The sequence below is a fragment of the Carlito syrichta genome, unplaced genomic scaffold (genome assembly GCF_000164805.1).
Source record: "Carlito syrichta isolate Samal-C Ts95f unplaced genomic scaffold, Tarsius_syrichta-2.0.1 Scaffold288411, whole genome shotgun sequence".
Taxonomy (NCBI): domain Eukaryota; kingdom Metazoa; phylum Chordata; class Mammalia; order Primates; family Tarsiidae; genus Carlito; species Carlito syrichta.
The window spans coordinates 389,517-411,671 of NW_007232507.1; the positions used below are offsets into that span (position 1 = coordinate 389,517).

The 22,155-nt window shown below is 38.2% G+C and overlaps 1 protein-coding gene and 1 pseudogene across 1 annotated transcript in view; one reads left to right on the forward strand and one right to left on the reverse strand.

Moving 5' to 3' along the window:
* The window catches only part of MAT1A (methionine adenosyltransferase 1A), an 18,533-nt gene extending 17,502 nt beyond the window's left edge, over positions 1-1,031 (reverse strand). Inside the window, exon 1 of the mRNA XM_008053729.1 lies at positions 685-1,031. Within this exon, the coding sequence (XP_008051920.1) occupies positions 685-778 (94 nt within the window). The 5' untranslated portion in view covers positions 779-1,031. The remainder of the gene's footprint in view (positions 1-684) is intronic.
* Positions 1,032-11,942: 10,911 nt separating this feature from the next.
* LOC103255776 lies at positions 11,943-12,777 on the forward strand (annotated as a pseudogene).
* Positions 12,778-22,155: the final 9,378 nt, after the last annotated feature.

The following is a 22,155-nucleotide window of genomic DNA, read 5'->3' on the forward strand; positions in this document are numbered from 1 at the left end:
CCGCAGGCTCAGGCAATCCACTCACCTCAGCCTCCCAAAGAGTGGGATTATAGGCTGAGCTACCGAGCCCGGCCTGATGATACATTTTCTATGTGCCTTGTGCTTAGCCAGCCAGTTGCTGCTCTCTGTCACAGCCCCACCGTGCAGGCATGCTGGTGGTGGGCAGCACCATGGACCCTTGGCTTCATGATGAGTAGTCACTGTTTTTAACAAAACTACGTATGTACTGTGTCTCCAGAGATCTTTACAGTAGCTCACACACATTGTTCCTAAGACCTCTAGTAAAAGTGAGTCCCTCAGTACAAAGTTACAGTTAGATAGGAAGCATAAGTTCTAGCACAGCTGGCTGACAAAAGAGCTAGAAGGAAGGATTGTGAATGTTCTCACTACAAAGAAATGATAAATGTCTGAGGTGATAGATATGCTAATTACCCTAATTTGATCATTGCGCGTTGTATACATGTATCAAAACACACTGTACCCCATAAATCTGTACAATTATTATTTGTCAATTAAAAAAAATTTTTTTTTAGAAATCAGGATTTATTGAGAGGACAGAAAAGCTTCCACAGTGGTGGGGTGGAGGGGACCCGAAGGGGTTGCCCTAATTTTTTTTTTAGGTGATCCCCTTGGTATAGGCTGGGAAGGATGAATTTTCCAGTCAGTGCAGGACAACATACTTACCTGGGTGTCCCTCTCCAACAGACTCTGACGTGAACATGAAGGCTCCCTCTTCAGTTAGAGAATGGTCACACAAACCATCCACGGGTCCATTCATCTTCTCACACTTCTCCACGCAAGCTTCTTCCAGGTAACAGTTTTAATGCTGTTATTTTGCTTGAGTTTATTTTTTTCTTTTTTTCAAACCCAACAGTCTTGTCTTTGGTGGAGCCACGGGGATCTCTTCTGCCTAACTGTCTGTGAGCACGTGAGAGTAAGTTAAGGATGGGTGAGGAGAGAGGGAGTGGACGGAACACAGATGTGTCACTCCCACCAGCTGGTCACAGCTTGATCCTGAGTGACTCCTATATATGGAAAAGTGAAAGTGCCTGAATAATCATGTGAGAAAATTGGAGGAGTCCATTTCCTGGGAGGGGAGTCTTCTTACCTTGAGGAATTTCAATTCTTAGCTCTTATTTCCCGAGCCCTAAGCACCTGATCAGTGAAAGGTAAAGAAAGTTGTATAGGTTCTGTGGCACTGAAGCTCCGTTGGGACTCTCCTTCAGCTCTCAGCTAATCTCCGTATCGCTCTGGGGTTAACAACCCACTTTGGAAAGGGGAGGGGAGTCCATGAATACTCAGAGATACAAACAGGTAGCAAGAAACTCTTTCCCAGAGATATAGTTTAGGCTAAGATTGCAACACAGTGTGGCTTTGCTGTTGGGTGCCTCCTCCTCTCCCACATCTTATATGGATTGGATCCTTCCCCCTTCTACCTTTGCAGGGCAAAACAGGAGCACACACCTGCATTCTGAGCCAGGTGTGATGTTATACAACACATTCATTTTAGAGGAAAAGCTTTTGAATCCACCTGTTTCTGCTAACAGAAATCACCTAAACTGTCAACTTCTCTAAGAGACTGGCAGGCATTTTAACAAGCCAGATGTTTAAAAACTATCTGGGCAGGATACAGAGAACAATAGTTTTTTTTGGGAAAAAGACTTTTGAAAGACAGATTTATTCACTACAGGGAAATTATTGTAGTCCAGTTTCCCAAAATTTCCAGATGATAAACTGAACATCTTACATATTCAGTTCTGTATACTTGGTAAACATCCTGTTCACTTAACTCTTGCATTATTTTTGTTTGGAGCAGAAAAAGTAGCAAATAGGATGATATCCTTAACTAGTCTGTGTACTAAACAGGAACATCTTTCACTTCATTCTCTCTCACTCAAAAATCCAGCTGCATCCTCAGACCCACACAGAACAGATAATTGAGACCACAGGGAGTGAGGATGGGTGAAGAAACCAGTGTCCATTAGAATGCAGTAAAAAGTAATCAACCAAAAACTCATGCACCCAACGTTAGACTGTGGGAAACCCAAGCTAGGAGGCAGCAGCTCCAACTAACAACTCTGGTGACCAAACCCTCCTCTGTGCTTATTATATAAGCATTAATTTTTTTCCCTGATACAACTTCTGGTGCTTCAGATCTTGCGTTTTGCTAATTGGTCAATAGTAGTGGCATCATCCCTCTAAGGAATTAAAAGCATATTGGGGTGACCACTTCCGGAATAAAATAAGATATTTTACATACACATATTTAATCAGAGGCAATTGCCAAGAAGTGAGTTGAAGCATGTAGGCACAAGATTGCTGGAAATTCCAAGAGTGGTGGACAAATAAGAAATCAAATAGAGACTTTAGACAACATACTTTTGTCATTTCCAGCACACAGGACTCCTCTGTTTGCACTTTAAAATATTTCAACATTGCTGTCCCTTTGTCAGTTTCTTCTGAGCACATGAGTTTTAAACCTCGAGGTTTAAAACCTAGAGCTAATGTTTAATTTGAACTGTAGACCTAGGTTACTCTAGCAGACAGAACTGTATGATAGCCTTTATGTTCTAAATTTGCTTTAAGAGCAAGATAATGTTTAAGTCAAGTACTCATCAAGGTTCCTGGAGCTAGCAAGAGGACAGAAAACAAAGCAACAGCTTCCCGCTGAATTTCAAAATGAGTGAAAGCATCATGGAGTGGAGGGGCACTGGGGTGGGGGATGTCTTGTACAGAAAAGTGGCAGGAGGCTTCTGCAGCCTAGACACCCATTCAGAGTGAGGAAAGAATCTGGAAGACATGTAGTTTGGATTTCATATAACATTCCTACTAAATACTAGGACCATACATATTCTTTCAGCAAATAAATGCTAAGAAGAAGCATACACTGGTGTGACCATGTGTTCTTTGGGCTATGGCTGTCACCACGTTTCGTGGCTTTGGCCCCCTCCCCCACCACGGGGAGGTGACTCTTCTCTCTTTTTCTTTCTCTCTCTAATTTACTTTTAAATAAACTTTTCTTTCTTAAAAAAAAAAAAGAAGCATACAGAGCACAGTGTAATGCTAAACACTGACCTAGCCAGAAGATTTCACTTTTGTTATAAATTTTATCCATTAGATAAAAGAAATAGCAATTCAACTGAGAGAAGAGTAGCTTCCATCTGTCCCCTTCAGAGAGAATTGGCAGATCTTGGCAAAGACATAATGACTTTGAGAACCAAACGCACAAGGACTTTGTAGCCCTAATTTGCCACCAAACACACAAACTGATTCCTCCCTTATGCACAGACTGTCCTGGTCTCTCTTACGCATGAATTGTTCCAGCGCTCCCTCCTCCACTACCCCACTGATTACCTAAGTCCAATGTGTCAAAGGCCCATAGTTGATCTCACTTCCAAGCGGCAACCTTCAACTCTGAAGCTTCACTGTTAAGCCTCTGAGGAAACTTGCCTTTGAAAACAAATTTCACTTTCAGTTAGATTTACACCTGATGAATCTCTGAATATAAAATAATGGAAGACTGTTTCCAATACGCAGTGCATGTAAGTCCCACCAACCAGTTAAATGAAGGAGTGTTGAGGGTACCTGTTCCTAGGTGGCACCATGAGGCAGCAGGGCTAGTGAAGAGGTCCTGGCAAGATGGTGCCCTTCACTGGCAACTGCACTGCCATGCCTGATGGATGGATATGCCACAGAGAGAAGGGAATTTTTTTTTTTGAGTTGGAGTCTCATTCTGTCACCCAGGTTGGAGTGCAGTGGCACACTCATGGCCACCCCAGCATCAACCTGCTGGGCTCCGCGATCCTTCCGCCTCAGCCTTCCAAGTAGCAGTAACTACAGGCGTGTGCTACCACGTCTGGCTAATATTTTTAATTTATTGTAGAGACGAAGTCTCACCAAGTTGCCCAGGCTAGTCTTGAACCCTCAGACTCAGGCAATCCATCCGCCTCAGCCTCCCAAAATGCTGGGATTACAGGCTGAGCCACCCAGCCTGGCCGAGAAAGGAAATTTTGATGACCCAAAGTTCTAGAGGCAGAGGCGAAGTGTGTAAGTGCTGTTTAACTGCTAATGTTTCCAAACGTTGGCTATAAATGCCTCTGACTTAAATGGCATAATAACTGCATGGGACATTTTCAAGCAGATTTACTTATTTTGCCTCAATTTAATTAAAGCACAACCATTGCCCATTTGTGCCATCCTGGAACATGAACAATTTATTGGTGAGAGAAAGATGAAATTGATTTGGGTTTTACATATAAAAACTTTTAGGTACTTATAGCAATGTATGACTTTCGATGGGTTAAAGGTCCAAATAAACACTTGTTAGAGCTCTGGAAATGATATCTGAAAGTGTGGCACTTGGTGTGCTAACTTTGAACCGAAGGATATTGGAAAGGCCTCAGAAGCAAGGTCTCTCTGACCTTCTCCTACCCTCCTTTCTCCCTGAAGCAAGTCATAGAAACCAGAATTCCTCTTCTCCAAAGCGGGTCATAAATACTAGAACTCGTCTCCCCGCAAGCAAGCCATAAAATATAGACCCTTTCTCTTGAAGACCCTCATTCCAGAGAGGTCCTGCTTCATACCCAGAAAGAAGAAATCTACACAGAAAGCCCAAGAAGAATCTGAACAGACAGGCCTCTGCCGGGTCCCCCCACCTCCCTGCCCGCCAACCTCAGTCTGTTACCGTTAGATCATGCCATTAGATCATCACATTTCTACATACCTATCCACTCTTCATCAAATCTAAGCATAAAAGTAGACAGTTTGCTCTGGGTCTTTGGATTTTCATTTCTAAAGGCTCCCATGTCATGTAAGACTTTGACTTAATAAATTTGTTATGCTTTTCTCTTGGTAACCTGTCTTTTATAAGAAGAGCATCAGCTGTGACCCTTGTTATGGACAAGTAATGGTATTACACCTTTCCATCCCTACGCACCTCAAAGACAACAGCTATTCTGAAAAGAAACAAATGTGAAAAGACTTCATGGAAAAAGCAGGACCTTGAGCTGGGCCCCAAAGGAATTATGGAACTTAGAAAGGCAACAGGGAGACAGGGACGCTCTGGAATTAGATCTGGGGGCAGGTAACTAGGCAGGGAAGTAGATGTCTAAGAAGTCAGACCTCCAAGCAATAATTAGTCCTGCAGAGAAGCAATGAAATGGGAGTTTCAGTCTGACAGGAAAATGCAAACTAGATAGAAGCAGGAAGACTCCAAAATCAGAGAAAAGAGTTAAGACTCTTGCTTGGATTCAAAAACAACTCAGTGAAGAACAGACCCTGAGTTGTTCATAATATAAAACAAATCCAGCTATGCATTGTCATTTTTCAAAACTATATGGCTTTTCTTAGAAGAATCACCCCTCCCATCAATACACATTCTCCAACTTTCTTGCTTTTTTTTTCTTTTTTTTGAGTTGGATTCTCACTCTGTTACCCAGGATGCTAATGCCAGCCTGGGCAGCACATTGAGACCTCGTCTCTAGAAAAAAATTTAAAAACAGCGGGTATGGTGGTGCATGCCTGTCGTCCTAGCAACTCAGGAGGCTGAGGAGGATTACTTGAGCCCAGGAGTTCAAGGCTGCAGTGAGCTGTGGTTATGCCACTGCACTACAGCCTGGGTAACAGAGTGAGACCCTGACTCAAAACAATTATTTAAAATAACCAAATAGAAATGATGCATCAAAAATATAACAGAAGTGTAGATTTCAATAGAAGGGTTCACCAGCATATTCAGGCAAGCAAAAGAGAGAATCAACAAATATGAAGATAGGCCTATTGAGATTATTTCATCTGAGGAACAGAAATAGAAAAAAAAAAAGAAGAAAGGAAAAGAGCATAAGAGGCCTATAGGACAATACCAGTCATACCAATAAATGCATAATGGGATTCCAAGAGGGATAGGAAAGACAGAAAAGAACAGACAGGACACCTGGAGAAATAATGGCCAAAAGCTTCTCAAATTTGATGAAAGTCATAAATCTCCACATATGAGAATATCAACAAACTCCAAGCAGGATAAACTTTAAAGGATTCACACCAAGGCATGTTATAGTAAAATTGCTGAAAGCCAAAGAAAAGAGAGAATCTTGAAAGTCGCAAGAAAGAAGCATCTTATCACATATAAGGATAGTAACAGCCAAAGATAACAGAACAGTAACAAAGATATTAATAGCAGTTTTCTCTTCAGAAACTGTGTAGCTTAGAAGGCAGTGGGATAAGATATTTAAAGTCCTAGGGGAGGGGACTGTAATTAAGAATTCTATATCTGATGAAACTGTTCTTCAAAATTGAAGGAAAAATCAAAGCATTCCCAAATGAATAAAAAATGAAGGGAATCCATCAATATTAGACAAGGAATGTTAAAGAGAGGCCATCAGGATGAAAGGACACTAGACAGTAACTCAAAGCCATAGAAAGAAAAGCAAAATCACAATATATACATGCATACATAAGTAAATTTAAAGATAGTATTGTTGCATTTTTCACTTATAATCCCTTTTTTCTTATTTTAGACAAATGCATCAAACAACAATTATAAATATATGTTAATGAGTACACAATATACAAGTTGTAAAATTTGGAACAATAACAAGATAAGGGGGGAAATGGAGCTCTAAAGGAACATCATCTTTGCATACTACTAACACTACATTAGTGTTAATTTGAACTTTATTATTATGAAGTTTCAGATGTTAATTGTAATTCCAAGGGTAACCACTAAGAAAAAAACTTTTAAATGTTCAGAAAAAGAAACAAGAAGGGAAGCAAAATGGCACAGTAGAAAAATTCAATCACAAAAAGGCAATAATGGAGAAACAAAAATAAAAAAACATATGACATAGTGAAAACATATAGCAGGGTGTCATGGTGCACACCTGTAATTCCAGTACTCTGGGAGGCTGAAGCAGGAGGATTGCTCGAGGCCGGGAGTTCGAGATCAGCCCAGGCAACATAATAAGACCCTGTCTCAACAGATTAACAGAGAACAAAGAGAGCAAATGTCTAAAGTCAGAAATGAAACTGGGGACATTACTATAGATCTTATAGAAATAAAAATAATTATTAAGACTATAAAAGAATATATTTTTAAAGAATAAGAAAAGCACAAGATGAAATGTTCAAATTCCTAGAAATACCTAAACTACCGAAACTGACTCAAGAAGAAACAGAAGATCTGAACAGAACTATAACTAAGGAAATTGAAACAGTAATCAAAATCTCACAACGAAGAAAGGCCTAGGACCAGATAGCTTTACTGGTGAATTCTACCAAACATTCAAGAGGAATTAACACCAATCCTTCTCAGATTTTTCAAAAAAAATAGAAGAGGAGAAGAGAACACTGCCTAATTCATTCTATGAGGCCAACATTACACTAATATTAAAGCCAGACAAAGACATCACAAGAAAAGATTATAGACCAATATCCCTATGAAAATAAAGAAATACTAGCAAACCAAATCCAGTAGCATATCTTAAAAATTATATATACATTATAATCAAATGGGATTTATCCTTGCAGTAATGCAAGGGTGGCTAAACATACAAAAATCAATATAATACACCACATTAATAGAATAAAAGAAAAAATCCATAATCATCTCAATTGATTCAGAAAAAACACTTGACAAAATTCAACATTCATGATAAAAAACATGCAACAAACTAAGAACAAAAGTGAATTTCCTCAACACAATGCAAGGAACTTGTGAAAAAATTACCACTTATATTATATTCAATGGTGAAAGACTGAAGAATTTCCCTCTAAGAACAGAGCAAGATAAGGATGTCTACTTTCATCATTTCCATTCAACATTATACTGAAAGTTCTAGCCAGAGCAATTAGAGAAGAAAAAGGAGTAAAGAGTACATAGAAGTAAAAGAAAAGGAGGAATAAAAGACATAAAAGGAAAGAGGCAAGTTAACCTATCTCTATTTGCAGATGATATGATCTTATATTTAGTAAGTCCCCTATATATGAATGAGTTCCATTCTGAGAACATATCTAAGACCAATGTGTTCATAAGTTCAGCAAAGTTAATCTATGTACCCAACTAACACAATTGGCACCAGCTACATCACTACTGCTTTTACACTTGCTTCCATACATTCTGGGCTTGAAATAAAGATACTGTACTACTGTACTCCATCTAGTAATATACAGAAAAGTACACAAAAGCACAACCACTTGTAGAGGATATATGCACATGACAATGCACACCAGACACATGAATTAACTTATGTGATTAGACATGCAAATGCACATTTGCATCTTTGAAAGTTTGCAACTTGAAGGTAGGGGACTTACTCTATAGAAAATTGTAAAGAATACAAACACACACATACACACACACACACTTATTAGAGCTAATAAACTAATCAGCCAAGTTGCAACATGCAAGATTGACACTCAAAAATAAGTTGTTTTTGAAAGAAAAATTTAAAAAACAATTCCATTTGTAATAGCATCAAAAATATTAAAATACTTTAAAATAAATTTAAGCCAGGAAGTTGACACACACTGAAAACTACAAAAAATTGCTAAATAGAATTGAACAAAAACTAGGCCAGGTGCAGTGGCTCCTGCCTGTAATCCCAGTACTTTGGGAGGCTGAAGCAAGAGAATTGCTTGCCAGGAGTTTGAGACCAGCCTGGGCAACATGGCAAGACCTTGCCTCCACAGTTAAAAAAAAAAATACCAACCATGGTGGCATGTACCTGTAGTCCCAGCTACTTGGAAAGTTGATGTGGAAGGATCGCCTGAGTCCAGCAGGTTGAGGATGCAGTAGCCATGATCATGTCATTGCACTCCAACCTGGGTGACAGAGTGAGACTCTGACTCAAAAAACAAAACAAATTTTTAACAAAAACTTAAATAAATGGAAGAATATTCTATGTTTATGAATTGGAAGACTTAAGGTGTCAATACTACCAAAACAATCTACAGATTCAATGCAATGTCTAGCAAAATCCTAGTAACCTCTTTTGTAGAAATGAGAGTTGACCCTGAAAGTCATATGAAATTGAAGGGGCCCCAAATAGCCAAAAGTAATCTTGAAAAAGAAAAACAAAGGTGGAGGACTCACACTTCCCAATTTCAAGACTTGCTACAAAGTTAGAGTAGTCAAAACAGTGTGGCACTGGCATAAGGATACATACACACACGCGCATACACACACACACACACACACACACACATACAAACAAACAAACATACCAATGGAATAGCATTGAAAATCTAAAAATTAAACTCATACATCTGTGGTTAATTGATTTTTTACAAGAATATTCATTAGGAAAAGAATAGTCTCTTCAACAGTGCTGAGACAATTGTATATCCAAATCAAATTGGAAATCTACCTCACACCATATACAAAAATTAGCTCAAAATAAATCAGAGACCTACATGTAATAGCTAAAACTACTAAACTCTTAGAAGAAAACAGGGGTAAATTCTATGACCTTGTATTTGTCAACGAATGATTAGGTATGATACCAAAATCACAAGGAAAAATAATAATAATAAATTAGAACATCAAAATTTAAAATTTTGTGCCTCACAGGATTTGACTGAGAAAGCGAAAAGACAAGCTAGGAAAGAAAATATTTGCAAGTCATATATCTGATAAGAACCTCATACCCAGAAAATATTAAAAAAAACTCTTATAACTCAACAACAAAAGGACACATACAGAGAGATACGAAAACAAAAGAATGGGTAAAAAGACTTAAACAGACATTTCTCCAAGGAAGATATACAAGCACATGAAAAGTTGCTCAACATCAATAGACATTAGGGAAATGCAAATCAAACAATAATGAGATATCACTTCACATCCACAAGGATGGCTATAATGGAAGAGGGAAGGAAGGGAGGGAGGAAGGAAAGAAAAGAAAGAGAGACAGAGAGAGAGAGATTGGCAAAAATGTGGAGAAATTGGAACCATCATGCATTGCTGGTAGAGTATAAAATGACACAGCAGTTGTGGAAAATACCTTGGTAGTCCTCCAATAAGTTAAGCATAAATTTTCCATATGACCCAACAATTCTACTACTACATAGATACCTAAGAGAAATGAAAACATGTATTCAAAGTCTTGTACATGAATGTTTATAGTAGCACTACAGTATTTACAAGAGTAAAAAAAAAGTAGAAACAATACACATAACCATTAACTAATGAATGGATTTTAAAATATGGTACATCCATGCAATGGAATATTATTCAGCCACAAAAATGAGTAAGTGCTAATACATGCTATAACATGAATGAATCTCAGAAGCATGCTAAGTGAAAGTAACGAGACAAAAAATGTCACATATTGTATGATTCCGTTTATTTGAAATATTCAGAATAGGTACATCCTTAGAGACAAAAAATCAGATTAGTGATTGACAGATGCTGGAGGAGGAAGGCATGGAAGTGACTGTTTAAGGTATGGAATTCTTTGGGGAGGGGTGATGAAAATGTTTTGGAATTCAACAGAGGTAATGGTTGTACAACATGGTGAATGTGCCAAATAGCACTGAAACATATACTTTAAAATGGTTAATTTTATGTTATGTGAATTTTGCCTAAAAAAGAAAAAAAGAAAAAGAATGATGAACAAACGTTTCAAGTATGGGTGGAAGCATGTAGGTAGGTGGGATGGGAAAAGATCTCTGATTAGATATAGGTTATGGTCAAGAATCAATTTATGTTGGTGGTGGTGGATATGACATTACATTACCAATATTCCAGAATGAGTACTTATTTCATTATTATTATTATAGATAGATAGACAGACAGATGGACAAATAAAAGTGAGCCATAAAGGGACTAATGAGTAGTGCATGTCATGAAACAAGGATTATGATTAATCCATTTTAATGTAGTTCAGGTCCAAATAAAAAATATTTAAAATTACCTGGCTCCTTAAAGTTCAAAGCAGCTAAGGAGGTCGGGAATCACTTGGAAAATGGTACTGGGCTGCATTTGACTCTGTACCCACTGCACTGGCTCTAGGCCTGATCTACTGTAGGCGAAGCAGAAAAAAGAAAGGGAAAGAGGACACGGCAAGATTTCATGTTTCTGGATCATTATCCAGTCTAGGTGAACTAGTTTGTGGAGTCAATGGTAAATTTACAAAAACTAGAAAGCAACACAACATGCCTGACACTCTGGGCTTTTTTTTTTTTTTTTTTTGAGTCAGAGTCTCATTTAGTCACCCAGGTTGGAGTGCAGTGGCACGTTCACAGCCACCGCAGCCTCGACATGCTGGGCTCAGGTGATCCTTCCGCCTCAGCCTTTCAAGTAGCTGGAACTACAGGCATATGCCACTCTGCCTGGCTAATTTTTTTATTTATCGTAGAGACGAGGTCTCACCAAGTTGCCCAGGCTGGTCTTGAACCCCTGGACTCAGATAATCCTCTCACCTTGGCCTCCCAAAGTGCTGGGATTATGGGCTTGAGCCACCACGCCCGGCCTTACCTCTGGGCTTTTTAAAAGGCTGATTACTCATATAGAAATAAAAGCCAAATGTTTCCTATTTTGCATATCAAATGGTGCTGTGAACTTCCAATTACTCACTGTATTAGAGTTCTTTTTAAAAACAACAATTTATTGGATTTTACTTACAATGCATGGTAACTATGAGAAAATTTAGAAAATACAGTAAAGAAAAATAACATACTATAGTCTTTCCACTCATACACAGACACGTGTCATTAATATGTTGTGTAGTTTTTCTCAAAAAATATATCCACATACCTAGTTATCGTACCCTGTATGTATTACTTAGATTAAAAACTAAAGGATAAATGAAACATGTAGAATAAATGAAACATACGGAGTTCCAGCCCCAGATAAGATGAAGTGAGTACAGTCCACTGTCTCTCTCACTGAATGCAGCTGTTAAAGGACAGAGACTGTCGCTAAGCCTGCTGCTACTGCCTCCTGGCAGAAGATGCCTGTGCCCCCTAGGCATGCCGATCTTGGCCAATCTGCCAGGGATGTCTTCACCCAGGGCTATGGAATTGGCTTAATTAAAACTTGATTTGAAACAAAATCTGAGAATGAATTGGAATTTACAAGCTCAGGCTCAGCCAACACCGGGATCACTAAACAGACGGGCAGTCTGGAAACCACGTAAAGATAGACTGAACACGGCCCAGTGTTTTTGGAGAAATGGAACACTGACAACCCATCGGGCACTGTAATTACCGTGGAAGATCAGCTTGCACATGGACTGAGGTTGACCTTTGATCCATCCTTCTTACCTAATACTAGGGGGGGAAAATGCTAAAATCAAGGCAGGGAGCATGTCAACCAGGGATGGCACACTGATTTTGATATTGCTGGATCTTCAATCCAGGGGCTCTGGTGCTGGGTTACAAGGGTTGGCTGGCTGGCTCTCAGATGAACTTTGAGACCGCAAAGTCTGGAGTGACCCAGAGCAACTTTGTGGCTACAGGACTGCTGAATTCCAGGTTCACACTAAGGTGAATGATGGTACAGAGGTTGACAACTCCGCTTACCAGTGGGTGAACAAGAAGTTGGAGACCACTGTCAATTTCACCTGGACAGCAGGAAATAGTAATACTTGCTTCAGAATAGCAGCTGAGTATCAGATTGACCCTGACACCTGCTTCTCACCGGAAGTGAACAACTCCAGCCTGATAGGTTTAGGATACATTCAGACTCTAAAGCAAGATATCAAACTGATGCTGCCACCTCTCCTGGATGACCAGAATGTAAATATCAGTGACTGCAAGCTTGGTTTAGGTCTGGAATTTTAAGCATAAATGAATACTATTAAAATGTTTAATTTTAAACTATTTTGCAGCATAGCTACCTTTAGAATTTAGTGTATTTTCTAGTGCTGTATATCTGAAATGCAATTATTGCTAAATATCATGTTAGACCTCTGGTTAAAGATGATTTGGAGCCTGTAATCCCGCCTGTAATCGCACGCCTCTGGGAGGCTGAGGTGAGTTCGAGACCCACCTGGGCAACTTGGCAAGACCTCATCTCTACAATAAATCAAAAAATAAACCAGACGTGATAGCGCACACCTGTAGTTCCAGCTAGTTGGAAGGCTGAGGCAGAAGGATCACCGGAGCCCAGCAGGTCAAGGCTGCGGTGGCCAGGAGCGTGCCACTGCACTCCAGTTTGGGCGACAGAGTGAGACTCCAACTCAAAAAAAAAAAGATGATTTGGTTTTAAGATGTTACCCTTTAAGCAGTAGAAAAGAAACCCAATTCCAAAAAAAAAAAAGAATAAAAAAGGTCCTTTCAGCTATAGACATCGGGGGAACTTGGTGGTCCCTCGAGAGATGCCAAGTTTCTTTTTAAACTAAAAATTGTTGCAAGTGGAAGCTGGTAATGTATAGGCACTTTGTAAATTCATATTGAGTAAATGGATAAAATTGTAACTTCCTGCGATTTGAACCTTAGTTTCTTAACCCTAATTGATGAGAGGCTCATTGCTTGAGTTTGAAAGAGACTTTTTTAGGGACCTGCACCTGCATGGCCTGTTTCTACCTCAGTCCATCTTTTTTTTTTTTAAACACCAAAAGTTCTGCAGGGTGTGGTAGCTGTTTCTTTTGTGCCATTTTGGGGTGGAAAGGATGGATGTGATAAAGCCAGTAATTCAGGACTTAATTCCTTCTTGTGTTGTAGTTTTTTGCCCTTGTACCAGAATAGGAAATAGCTTCCAGGAACTCTAGCTATAAGTCTGGGAGATTCTATGCGATTGTAATCACACCGTGACAACACTCAGAATATAAATTGTACTTCTGTTGTATTATCACCACTCAATTTACTTTTTAGCAATTTAATGGGTGCATTTTTAGAGTCTTCTAATTTGTTTGGAATTGTGTGCCTCTCCTTCAAATGCTATAAAATTAACATTACTTAAAATAAAACTTGGATAAAATGTTGAAACCTCAAATATAAAAACCTGAACAGAATGCATGGAGCAGCAAACAGAACTAGGCAGATAGAGAAAGAAGACTAGAATTCAAAGTACGACTGACTCAGTAGTAAGGCCCCCGTTTTCTCCTCATGTATCCCCAGTTTGAACCCAAGGAAGCACAGAACCCAGAAGTGGCTCAAGGACACACACTGAAAGTTTTAGAAGAAGTCCTGTGACTCTAACTCAGAAAAAGGAAAGGGGATTCCTCACTCTTTGAGAAAGTAAGGGGAAATTCTCAGTATTTTCTTTGTTCTGTTTTCTCAAGCACCAGCCACAAGATAATCCCATAGAAATAAAAGTGTTGGTAGGGTCTATAGGCACCTAAAACTCTGAGGGGAAACTTCCTCTCTAATTGGAGGAGCTGTGGTCCCAAGTATATGGAGAAAATCCTTGCTGCTATTTTTTTTTTTTTTTCTGTCTGTGTGCCTTACACCATTTGGCCTCAGATGCAGGCATAGTTATGGAAAGTGCATAGCAGAGCGGGGGAATAAAACTCAGCTTTCTGGATAAAGGATCAAAAACAGGAGACTCAGAGACTTGGGGGGAAACTGGGAGGATAAGAGAGAGGAAGTTGTTCAGGAAGGCACCACTATAAAGTTGTACGAGCAGTGAACTGATCCTAAACAGTATGCCAAAGGCCTTGATAAATGAACTAAAGGACAGATCACTGTTCTGATTCCAGATTTATTTCTGTGTTAATTTAGTTCCACTATAGTTGGAGAACATATTTTATTTGACTTAAAATCTTTTAAATTCATCAAGACTTGTTTTATGGCTTAGTGTATATGATCTTTCCTGGAAAATGTCCCATGTGTGCTGCTATTATTAGGTCTAGTATTCTACAAATGTTAGTTAGATCAAGTTAGCTGATAAAATTGTTTGTTTTCTGTATTGTTGCTGATTTTAAGTCTTGTCGTTCTATAAATTACTGAAGTAAGGTACTAAAGTCTACAACTATTATTGCTGAATTGTCTATATTCCTATTCCTCCTTCCAATTCTGTCTCTTTTTTTTTGCTTTATGAATTTTGGGACTCTGTTTCTGGGTGTATACATGTTTATAATTTTTATACCTTCCTAATGACTTTGAATCTTTTGTTACTATGTTATCCTTTGACATTAATAATATTTTTGTCTTCAAGTTTATTTAAATTGCATCATTTTTTCATGTCTCTTATAGACAACACATATTTGGATCTTGGTTTCTTATCCAATTCCAACAAACTCTATTGAAGTGTCTGATCCATTCACATTTAATGCAACTATTGATATGGTTGGATGTATGCCTACCATTTTCAATATAACTTTTAAAATTAAATGTTCAGAGAGACATTGGTATAAACTCAAGTTTAGTTTAAATAGATGCAGATATGTTCATATAGAAATATTTATAGATGTGTACATACATTAGTTAGTACACACACAGATATTTCCATTCTAACAGCTGAGAAGGCCTGAAAGTAACAACCTGAGTAGCAATTAGTGGCCGAATCTTAGCTTCTAACATTGTTCTCCACCTAAAAGAAGAACAACTTGTAAAAATATCTGATCCTAGGACTAGGGCAGGAAATATACAAAATGAACCTAGAGAATCTTTGTAGTGTCAGAAAATAAGCTTAAAAAAAAAAAGAAAAAGAAGGTGTGACCACTTCTATTCAACATAGTACTGGAAGTTCTAGCCAGAGCAATCAGGTGAGAGAAAGCAATAACAAACATCCAAATAGGTAGAGAGGAAGTTAAATTATCTCTCTCCACAAATAATATGATTGCATATCTAGAGAACTCTAAAGAGTCCACCAAAAGACTCATAGCATTCATAAATGACTTCAGTAAAGTATTGGGATACAAAATCAACACTCAAAAATAAGTGGCATTTTTATACACACCACCATTCAAGCTAAGAACCAAATCAGGAACATAACCTCATTTACTATAGCCACACACAAAAACAAAATACCTCAGAATGCATCTAGCCAAATAAATCAAAGATTTTTTACTGATAGAAATCAAAGATGATACAAACAAAAGGAAAAATATTCCATGCTGATGGATCAGAGGAATCAATATTGTCAAGATGTTCATACCAAAGCCATCTACAGCTTCAATGCAATCCTTATCAAATTACCTGCACAATTTTTCACAGATCTAGAAAAATATACTTTAATTTGTATGGAAACAAAAAAAAACCCAAATAGCCACAGCAATCCTAAGTAAAAAGAACAAAGCTGGAGGCCACATTACCAAACTTCAAACTTTACTAAAAGGCAACAATAACCAAAACAGCATGGTACTGGTACAAAAATAGACATATAGATCAATGAAACAGAATTGAGAATCCAGAAATAAAACTGCTGGCATACAACAATCTCATCTTAGCCAAAACTGACAAAAACAAACTCTGGGGAAAAGACACTCTATTTAGCAAATTGTGCTAAGAAAATTGGCTAAACATATGCAGAAGAATAAAGTTGGACCCCTTTTTCTTCTCACCATATACAAAAATTAACTCAGGATGGATGAACAACTTAAACATAAGACCTCAAACTATAACAATTCTAGAAAAAAGCATAAGAAACACTCTTCTGGACATCTGCCTAGGCAATGAATTTATAACCAAAACCTCAAAAGCAAAAGCAGCAAAAGACAAAATTGACAAGGGGGACCTAATCAAACTCAAGAGTTTCTGTAAAACAAAAGAAACCATCAACTAAGGTAACAGACAGCCTATACAACGGGAGAAAATATTTGCAAACTATGCATCTGGAAAGGTCTAATATCCAAAATCTACAAATAAATGAATCATCAGGAGAAATACTGATAACCCCATTAAAAAGTGGGCAAAGGACATGAACAGACACTTCTTAAAGGAAAACATACAAGCAGCCAAGAAACATGAAAACAGTTCAACATCACTAAACATCAGAGAAATGCAAATCAAAATCACAGTGAGATACCATCTAATACCAGCCAGGATGACTTTTATTTAAAAAGTCAAAAAACAACAGATGCTGGTAAGGATGCAGAGAAAAGAGAATGTTCTTACTCCGGTGGTGGGAATACAAACTAGTTAAACCCTTGTGGAAAGCAGTTTGGAGATTTCTCAAAGAATTAAAAATAGACTTAACACTCAACCCAGCAATCCCGCTACCGGATATTTACACAAATCACTCTACCAAAAAGACACCTGCTTGTGCAAGTGTATTTCAGCACTATCCACGATAGGAAAAAACATGGCACCAAACTGGGTGCTCACTGATGATAAACTAGATAAAAGAAAACGTGATACATATACACCATGGAATACTATGCAGCCATTAAAAAGAACAAAATCATGTCTTTGGCAGTGACATGGATGCAGCTAGACACCATCATCCTCAGTGAATTATCACAGAGACAGAAAACTAAATATCATATATTCTCCCTAATAAGCAGGAGTTAAACACTGTATGCACACAGGCATGAAAATGGGAACAACAGACACTGGGCTACTCCTGGAGAAAGGGGGGTGGTAAGGGCTTAAAAACTACCCACTGAGCACCATGCCCACCACCTGCACAACAGGCTCCATAGAAGCCCAAGTCTCACCATCATGCAATATGCTATGTAACAAACTTGCACGAGTATCCCCTGAATCAAAAGAAGAAAAAATGGTTTGGGTATATCAAAAGAAAACAGGAGCCAGCTGAAGGAGCTCCCAGTGGTCAAAGCTGGTACAATTTGAGTAACAAAATAAATAAAGTAAAATTTGTAAACTAGAGTATAAAATAAAAATCCATGCACCCATACTGATGTAAATAAACTATTGAATAAATAAACAAATCTGAAAGAATAGGCAAATCTCCCATGCAAAAGAATTTCAGATAATTTATTTTGATATTCCACCCTTAAGGAGGTGAAGTATAACTCCCACTCCTTAAGTCTATACTACACATAGTAACTTTCTCCCAAAAAGTACAGCACAGAAAGAGAGAAGGGGAAAAAAAAGTAACAGTGCATAAACACTACCTCAGCCAACTGACCAAGATAATCAACACCACCAGTGATAAGTCACAATGATGAGTTTGTACTGTTGATGTCAGGAAAATGGCACTTTACCTTTGTACTCTCCTCAATAGCACATAACCCCAGTTTAACCACGATTTTGAAAAGATCAGACAAATACCAGTTGAAGAATATTTTATGAAATACTTGACCAGTAGTCCTCAAAACAAAGTCATAAAAACAAGAAAAATCTGAGGTATTATCACAACCAAGAGGAACCTAAAAGGGAGGGTAACTTCTAAATGTAGGATTCTGAAGGGGACCCTGGAACAGAAAATGAGGCATTAGGGGAAAACTGAAGAAATCTGTATAAAGAATCATCAACTTTATAATAACAATATATGAACATGCTTCATTAATTGTGACAAATGTACTATACTAATATGTTAATCATGGGAAAAACTGGACACAGTTTATACAGACATTTTCTACACTATCTTTGTAGTAATCCTGTAAGCCTAAAACTGTCCTATACAAACAGATGAAAAAAAATCCCATGCTCACCGATTAGAAGAATTGATGTTATTAAAATGTCCAGACAGCCTAAAGCACTTTACAGATTTAATGTAATCCCTGTCAAACTAGGAGCACTGTTTTTCACAGATCTTAAAAAAAAAGCAAACAAACCAAAATTCATATAGAATCAAAAGAGAGCCTAAATAGCCAAAGCAATTCTAAGCAAAAAGAACAAAGTTGAAGGTATCACACTACCAGACTTCAGACTTTACTACAAGGCTACAGTAACTAAAACAGTATGGTACTGGTACAAAAATAGACACATAGACCACTAGAACAGAATAGAGAAACCAGAAATAAAATCTCTTATCTACAACCAGTTCATCTTTGAAAACGATGACAAAAGCAAACATTGGGAAAAGGGAATCCTATTCAACAAATAGTGCTGGGAAAACTGCCTAACCATATGCAGAAGAATGAAACTAGACCCATATTATATCTATCACCATTTACCAAAATTAACTCAAAATGGGTTAACAATAAGACCCCAAACTATAAAAATCCTAGAAGAAAACCTAGGAAACACTGTCCTAGAAATCGACCTAGGTAATGAATTCATGACCAAGTCCTCAAAAGCAAATACAACAAAAACTAAAATTGACAAGTGGGACACTATCAAGCTAAAAAGTTCTGCACAGCAAAAACCATCAACATAGTAAAAAGACAAGCCACAGAACGGAGGAAAATATTTGCAAACTATGCATCCAACAAAAGACTAACATCTAAAGTCTATCTATCTATCTATCTATCTATCTATCTATCTACTCAAACAAATCAACAGGGAAAAAACCTCCAAATATCCCCATTAAAAAGTGGGCACAGAACATGAAGATACTTCTCAAAGGAAGACATATAAGTGGCCAAGAAATATATGAAAAAAAATGCTCAACATCACGATCATCAGAGAAATGCAAATCAAAACCACAATGGGATACCACCTCACACCGGTCAGACTGACTATTATTAAAATCTCAAACACAGATATTGGTGAGGTTGCAGAGAAAAGGAAATTCTCATACATTTTTGGTGAGACAGTAAGCTAATTCGACTTCTGTGGAAAGCAGTTTGGAGATTCCTCAAATCACTAAAAATAGATTTACCATTTGACCCAGCAATCCTACTACTGAGTATATACCCTAAGGAGGGAAATTGTTCTACCAAAAAAGACACCTGCACTCGTATTTTTATCACAGCACTACTCACAATAGCAAAAACATGAACCCAACTTGCCCATTGACAGTGATAAAGACAATGTGATACATATACAGCATGGAATACTACACAGCCATAAAAAGAACAAAACCATGTCCTTTGCAATAACATGGATGCAGCTGGAGGCCATTATTCTAAGTGAATTATCACAGAAACAGAACCTGAAAATTGTATGGTTTCACTTTTAAGTGGGAGCTAAACACTGGACACATATAGGCAGAAGGATGGGAACAGCAAATACTAGGGTCTACTAAAGGGAGAGGGAAGAAGCAGGGTAAGGATTGAACAACCACCCAATAGGTACCATGCTCACCAACTGGGGGGCAGGCTCAAGAGAAGCCCAAACCCCACCATCACACAACATACCTATGTAACAAACCACATGGGGGCCTTGAATCTAAAATGTAAAAATAAATAACACTCCCTAAATTTTTTAATTTTTTAAAAGTTAAATATTGATCTTGGCTCATTTACTTCTGCATGTATCCAGTCATTGAATTTATTTACTGAGAAACTCATTGAAATTATTTACTGTGTCCCAGGCATTACTCTAGTCTCTTGAGTGACAAACAGCAAACAAAATTCAACATGGCTCTTACTCTCAAGGAGCTTACAGTTCAGTGGAAAATAAAACAAAGAACACTAAGTGATTGTTAAGCCATAGAAGGAGTAAGTTACTACTTTCAAAATTAAAAATATTTTCTTGAGTCTTCATTACAGAAAAAAAACTTTGAGATATTAAGGGTCTGGGTTGAACACTACTACACAGTCTAGCAACTTGACAACAAAGGAGCAGGATTTTTAATGAGGAGCAGAAGATAACTCTTGAGTCAAATAATGAAATCCCTAGGAAGAGGTCCAGCCTCCTGACCCTAATAGAGACAATTATTCTGAGTCTATGGTGACATCAGTGAGCCAGGTTGGCTGTTGGCTCTCTGCAAGCCACATCTGTGCTGAGGGACAGGACGTGGAGAGGAAGTGTCATGCCCTGTGCCAGCAGTTGTGCAGGCAGGAAAGGTAAATGGGCAGCATGACCAGGACAGGCTCCACTCCAGTTGCACAGGGATCCATGAGTCCACTTATTTTCCCATTCCTATATTCCATTCATTAATTCTCTGAACATGAATTAAACATCTACTATATGCCAGATGTAGGTTAGGCTCTCCACAGTAAAAAGACCTGATGAGCAGGTACACGATGGCAGGTGACATCAGGAAACAGCATTCCAGGCAACAGAAAGAACGTTTACTAAGGCCCTGGAAGTACAGCATATAAAATTTTCATTCATTTCAAGTGGTTCAGTGAGGCTGGGGCATGGAGCATAGGCTAGCAAACAGCAAGAGAGGATACTGAAAGTGGTGGCAGGGGCCAGAGCATGAAGAGCTTTGTGGGTCCCAAAAGGAGTTTAGACTTTATTTTGAGCACACAGAGAAGCCAATGAAGGGTTTCAAACAAAAGATGTGCATAGATGGGGCACATGATCAGAAACAGATGTTTACAGAAACTATTCTTGTAGCTACTGCAATTGTGTGGAAACTGGACTAGACAGGGCTGCCCCGGAGGCTGGGAGACTACATGGCAGAGTCATAAAGCAGAAGAAGTGGAATTGGATGTCTCACTGAATGTAGGAAGCAAAAGAGTGGGGAAGATTCAGAGATGACTTCCATGTTTCTGGTCTGGGTAAATACTCTGGATGAGTAGAGTAATGATGACAGTACGCACAAATACTGAGAATACTAGGTGTTCCCAGGATGCATCAGACACTGCCAGGAGGTGAATGCTGGTGCCCTGAGGGAAGTGAGTGCTTTCAGTGACCTCGTCTAGGTCCCTACTATGCAAATACCGGTGTTTCTTTCTATAGGCATCTCCCAGGTCTTCATGCAAGCCAACAACTTGCTCAACAGGTAATGGTGCACTTCATGATCATGCAAAAAATTTTAAAGTAAACATTATTTTATAGATATAAAATATAAAAATAATCCCAAACATTCATAAATGGAGCAATTTCTATAGGGAATTTTATGAATATATGACTCTATATCAAATAAGCAGTATTCTGAAGGTTGTTGATATCACTAATTAAACAGTACTCATTTTACATAAGCAAACACTCTCACCAAGATAAATATCCAGCTGAAGTAACAAATAGATCCAACATAGGTGTGTTTAGAATTAGCCAATAATTTCAAAGGAAATGCAGGAAGTTGGGTGGAATAGAAGAGCAGGGTATGATTGGCTAGTTCATCTCCCAACCAGGGTAACCTTGGTATAGGGGAGGAAAAACTATTATGCAAGCACAATTGTTGTTAGATAGCATGTCATGGATTATGAGTGTCTCTATGGAATTCTCTACCCAGCTAATGTAGTTATGCTCCAGAATGACTTAATATTTTTAAAGTGGAAAATATGTTAAGCCAAATTTATGAATCAATTC